Here is a 6,214-nt window from a genome sequence, read left to right as displayed (position 1 = left end):
CCCCCCGGAGCAATTCTTGAGTTTTCCACACCCCAGGATTATACAACAGACCTAGAAGTGACGCCCCAAGAAAGGCGTCGCTGATGGGACAATTCAGATTGTTCTCAAGGACACCCTGAATTGCTTCCAAGACAACGACAAGTTTATTACCAAATTTCTCTACGATGTATCATATGAGACAGAGGTCGTTCTAAGAGTTGCACAGGTTAGAGCGGTGCCAACATTACTACCGACGATGAACGCCAAGCATTTTGGGAACATCTTAATTAAATTAACTTTACGTTCAACGGAATTATGGGCATGAAATTATCACAGATGATCTCTCTTTTCGCGTTTTCCCTCTGCAGTGCCATTACTACAAGGCTCAGGCAATTGGCAAAGTTTCAAATCTATTGCTAATTGTCACAGACGTTTGCCAAGAATATCAAGTTAACACATAACTCGTAATGCTGACCATCTACCCCCAGCGATTTTTTCCTTGCACAACTACTCAGTAATCCCTGCATCTTGGCTACTGTTATTGGCTTTTCTCGGTGCTTCATTTTCACCGATGAGAGTTACGACAAGTGTTAAACACAACCGTCTTCAGTCCACTGCTTTCAGAAACAATCTGGCAAATATCACTGAAAAAACATCGGACATTGAATAGTTCATCGAACAACTTTCGTTCCGCTGTACCCACCAGAGTATGTTCTCGAACAAAGCAGAAAAATGACTGAGCGTCAATTAAAACATAGTAGGCTGGATGCGATCTTAACAGGGCTTTATAAACTGACTAGACAATCCGTGACCCGTTGGGTCACCGGGGAAGTCTGAGTTTCCTAGCAACGGAGCTTTGTTTCGTGTTTGTTTTTTCTCTTCCCTGTTATTTCGCATGCTTTCAACGAATGTGACATCGAAATCACGTATAAACGGCTCCTTTCCCCAGTAATGGAAAGATTTGGCTGCTATTTCTTGCACGTCCTCCTACCAGGTGACAGGTATTTCGAGTCGTTTATCGCAAATAGCTGTTTTTTGTAGTAGGGCGTGCTAGAAATAGCAGCCAAATCTTTGGAGGCGTGACACGTTGAATACACTCGGAAGAAACCTATGGGGAAAAAAAAAACTATTTCGCACCGAGGTTACGAACGGGTCTTTTACGAAATATTTACCGTATTTTTAAAGTCATTTTCACTTTAAAATATTTTGCCCATCATAATGTGTCTAATGGAAAAGTTAGAGTTTCTTCCCTTTCAGGGTTAAGTTATTTTCGGAGTATTTTCCCATTATGCACTGTTTTACTCCCAAACTTCGAATATCTCAATAACCATTGGTCCGATTTACGCGAAACTTCCGTTCGTATTCACATTTCAGGGGCACTTTACTTTCAAAGCATTTTCCCATTATGCGCCAGTTTGGCTGTGTAACATTGCAAGCAAGCATTTTTAATGTATTATAGATAACTAGCTTCACCACCTCCATGTAATATGTTCAATCGCTATTTCTTAGCTAAACCTCATCGACTCTAAATTTTCTTTTTAAAGATCCCTCCACCCACTGCTGCTGCTGATCTTCCTCATGAAATTCAATCCAACCAATTCGCTGATTTTATTTTTGAAAACCTTAAAAAAGAAAATGACACGGTCAGCTTCCGATAGTTCCATTTTTGTCCAAGTGCAGTTCACAAAGCCGTGCTCTTTGCCGAAAAATTCGAAATTGTGGACACCTCGTTTATGCTAGAGACCCTTATACGCTAACTTAGCAAAAAATAAATAGATACTACTTGGATAACCTAATGCGTTTTCCTTCAAACCTACATTGGCACCTTTGGGATATCGAGCTGGTACTTAGACTATTGCAGGAACTTACCATCCAACCAAATTTGCTCAACTTCTGAACCTCTTACTTTTTAACTGATTATTTTCACACAACCCTAGTATGTGTATTAGATGATGATAATGATGCTACAACTCCTCCGCCTCCTGCCGTCATCACCACCACTACCGCCACCATCACCACCAACAACAATATTCCTTTCTACTATTGGCGTAGTCTTAATCTTTTATCTTTTACTTGTTTCAGTCGTGAGATTGTGGCCATGTTGGGGCACACCTTGAAGAATCTTAGTCGAACGAATTGACACGAGTACTTATTTTTTTAAAAGTTTCATACTTATTATTTCTATCAGTTATTTTTGCCGATACAGGGGTGTACACACACCCACACCAGTTGCCAAGCGGTGATGGGGCACACACACACACACACACACACACACACACACACACATCCGAGTTTGTATGGTTGTGTTTAGAAGAATATATCTTAATCAATGAAATTCCAACTTAGTCTGATTTCCATGTTTTATTATTTTACAATTTTTACAATTTTACAATGTTGAAACAAAGTAGTACTTTCATACGTTATGCAATCACCAGGTTTATTTAGTGATAGTCCTGTTGCACAATTGACAGAGTTGTCAGTTGCAGAACATGACTGTCGCTAAATAAACCTGATGATTGCGTAACGTATGAAAGTACTAGTTTGTTTCAATATTGTAAAATTGTAAAATTGCAAAAATTGCAAATAATAAAACATGGAATCAGACTTTTCATTATATATATATATATATATATATATATATATATATATATATATACATACATATAACGGGCTTCTTTCAGTTTCCGTCCACAAGGCTTTGGTTGGTCTGAGGCTTTAATAGAAGACAGTTGCCCAAGGTGACACGCAATAGGACTGAACCCAGAACCGTGTGGTTGGGAAGCAAACTTCTTACCACCTGTGCCTGAAATTTTTGTTTAGAAGAGGGGATAAATCGATTGCATCGACCTCAGTACTCAACTGGTACTTATTTCATCGATCCTGAAAGAATGAAAGGCTAAGTCGACTTCGGCGGAATTTGAACTCAGAACGTACTGATGGACGAAATGCCGCTAATCATTTTGTCCGGTTGCTAATGATTCTGCCCGCTGGTTGCCTTATCAACAACAATAATAATGACAAGTGTTTCAAATTTTGGCACAAGGTCAGCAAATTTAGGGCAGGGTTTCAGCCGATATTATCAACTTCATTGTTCAACTGGAACTTTATTTTACTGACTCCGAAAGGATGAAAAGATAAGTTTGGCCTCGGCAGGATTTGAACTCAAAAATAGCAAGAGCAAAATACCACAAAGCATTTGTTCCGACGCTCTAACGATTCTGCTGAAGATGATGATGATGATGACGATGATAATGATTTTGATAAAGGGGAAGAGTGGGTGGCAGTATAGTGGCAGTGGCTGCAGTAATGACAGTTATTCTTATGCTAGCCACAAAGACGCTCTGAATACGTGATAAAGTAAATATACAACGCGAACAAGAACACACAAACGCACACACACATCTATGTTTGTGCGTATACAGAGTAAAATGTAAACATGATTTTAACAATGAGTCATCTAAAAGAATTGACAATAGTAACCGAATATGAACAGCAATCAACGTGATATTAAAATTAATCCATTATAAAACGTATATAAAAAATATGAAGTGCATGTATGAATAATTACAAGTGAAATGTATAAATACGAAATATGAATATATAATAGATCATTCTATATTCATTCTACGTAAGTGTGATTAGAGACAATAATTGCTTGACATTTTCGAATTATACGAGTCGAATAATATTTATAACTTGGTCAGTTATACACAGATTATGAGTTTCAGCTCGACATTGCAAACCTATTAAACATTCGTCAGTAAACAGAACTCCTGCTCACTACTACGGTGAACTGAGACCTAATTTCTGAATAATGAAGTAAAAATGGTAAGGCTGCGTCGTGGTCAAATGCAAAATTAATAGTTTTATAAGCTCAAAGATCCACAGAGGTGATGATTATAACTCCAGTTTCTGTAGCGTTAAATGGATAGATGAGACATTTTCGGAATCATCATAATCATCATCATCGTCGTCGTCATTATCATTAATATTGGTTTATCATCTGTTTTTCTTTGCTGGCATGAATTGGATAGATCTCACTAAATATCATCAATAATCGCCATCAATTTTTACATTTAATCATTTCCTCTGAGTGACCAACCAGTCTGAGATCTAATCTCAGCACTGCTTACCGCGGCGAGCTGGCAGAATGGTTAGCACGCGGGGAGAATGCTTAGCGGCATTTCGTACATCTTTACGTTCTGAGTTCAAATTCCACCGAGGTCGACTTTGTCTTTCATCCTTCCGGGATCGATAAAATAAGTACTAGTCGTGTACTGGGGTAGATGTCATCGACTTACTCCTACCTCAAAATTACTGGCCTTGATTGAAACCATTATTAAAAAGTGACGAGCGGGCAGAATCATTAAGACACCGGACAAAATGCTTAGCGGCATTTTGTCCGGTTTCACGCTCTAGCTTTAAATTCCGCAGAGGCCAATTTCGTCTTTCATACTTTCAGGTCGATAAAATAAGTATCAGTCGAGAATTGGGGTTGATGTAGTCGACTAGCCCAATTCCCCAAATCCCAGAACTTGTCCTTTAGTAGAAACAAAAGAAATTTATTTTTAAGGGGTAGGTTGGGATCCTTTACATCTAGATGGACTGAATATTTGACAGTTAACTAACTTGACTATGGACACAACGAACCTCTCAATTAATCGTTCGGTACTTTATTGGGTCGGCCATCAATCGTTGGGCAATATTTTTTTCTTTTTGATATCTAGGAATTGTATTTAGTCAGCAGCCATCATAACGTCTGTTGACTCGAAATTTCAGATAAACTCAATGAGGGGTGGAGGATGCTCCAATGACTTGATTATAGTCTAAAAATTAGCAAAGAGGACTTACTTGCTCGTGAATATCCAAAGGAAAATATGCAGCCATCTGCACCACTGACCACACCCTGAATAATATCTGTAAGGGTACTTGCGCAAATCTCCGTCTGAAAGAAAATAAATACATAAATAAGTAAATGAAAATAGAAAAGTGAAGGGGTAAGGAATTCCTATAGTAAGGAAGATGGTCTGTAACACTGACCAATCCGACTTTGTTGCCAATCGCTATATTGAAAGATATGTCAACTTGATAACTAAAAGGAAGAAGTTAAGGATGTATGTATGCTGATGCTAGAAACAATAACGAAATCTCTCTCAAATTTATTTACAATCCACTACTTTTTTAAAAAGCAGCAGGCTGGTTAATGGAATCCAAGATATATTACGTTTGAATAAAGATTGGATAATCACAATTGTACCACCTTTGATCAAAAGACGGCCGAATCAAGTCTGGTTTTACGCTCAACAATAACAACAACAACATCAACAACAACATTTGCTGCTGCAGCCACCGCCGCCGGATTGTTTTAAAGTAAGATAGTATCTCAAGCCATCATGAGCGTTGACAGCTGGCGTTTGAGGTTAATAGTTTGCGAAGCGCTCGGTGGACTGGAACAATATGATATAAAGTGACCTGCCTAAAGACACAACATACCAACTGATCTGGAAATTGAACCCATGACCATACGACGGTGAGTTCAACAATCTAACTAATAAGCCATGTGAATTCACAAGATATTGTGTGGTATTGTCCACATACACCGACCATCCCTGTCCTAAAGGTCTCTCAAAGACGTCACACTTACAGCATTATGTTCTGCCGTCGATATAATTGACCCCTGTACCTCACTGGTAATCGACTGAATAAATCCAAGTATATGACTGGTACTTACCTGTAATCGACTTTGATTTCATTCCAGTACATAAATGCATATTAGTACGGTGCTCAATTGTTTCTACAATACTTTTTAATCTTTTATTTGTTTCAGTCATTTGACTGTGGCCATGCTGGTGCACCGCCTTTAGTCGAGCAAATCGACCCCAGGACTTATTATTTGTAAGCCAAGTACTTATTCTATCATTCTCTTTTGTCGAACCGCTAAGTTACGGGGACGTAAATACACCAGCATCGGTTGTCAAGTGATGTTGGGGGGACAAACACAGACACACAAACACACACACAGTCACACACACATATGTATATGTATACATGTATGCTACTCTATCTCTTTCTCTTTCCCCCCCCCCCCTCGTTCTTCCTCTGTACTACTACGTATCTCGCTTTACCCCTCTCGTTCTTCCTCTGTTACTACTACGTATCTCTTTTCCCCCCTCGTTTTTCCTCTCTTTCTCTTTTCCTCTCGTTGCTCACCTATTCTTCTACTTCCTCCCTCTGT

General features: G+C 38.9%; 1 protein-coding gene across 2 annotated transcripts in view; it reads right to left on the bottom strand.

Moving 5' to 3' along the window:
• The window catches only part of LOC106872443 (kinesin-like protein KIF26B), a 550,311-nt gene that overhangs the window by 155,755 nt on the left and 388,342 nt on the right, over positions 1 to 6,214 (bottom strand). For both annotated transcript variants that reach the window (XM_052973789.1, XM_052973790.1), the window contains exon 9: positions 4,831 to 4,924. In XM_052973789.1, the coding sequence (XP_052829749.1) occupies positions 4,831 to 4,924 (94 nt within the window). The remainder of the gene's footprint in view (positions 1 to 4,830; positions 4,925 to 6,214) is intronic.

The sequence above is a fragment of the Octopus bimaculoides genome, chromosome 16 (genome assembly GCF_001194135.2).
Source record: "Octopus bimaculoides isolate UCB-OBI-ISO-001 chromosome 16, ASM119413v2, whole genome shotgun sequence".
In the NCBI taxonomy this organism is placed as follows: Eukaryota; Metazoa; Mollusca; class Cephalopoda; order Octopoda; family Octopodidae; genus Octopus; species Octopus bimaculoides.
This window is presented reverse-complemented; position numbering and strand designations above follow the sequence as displayed.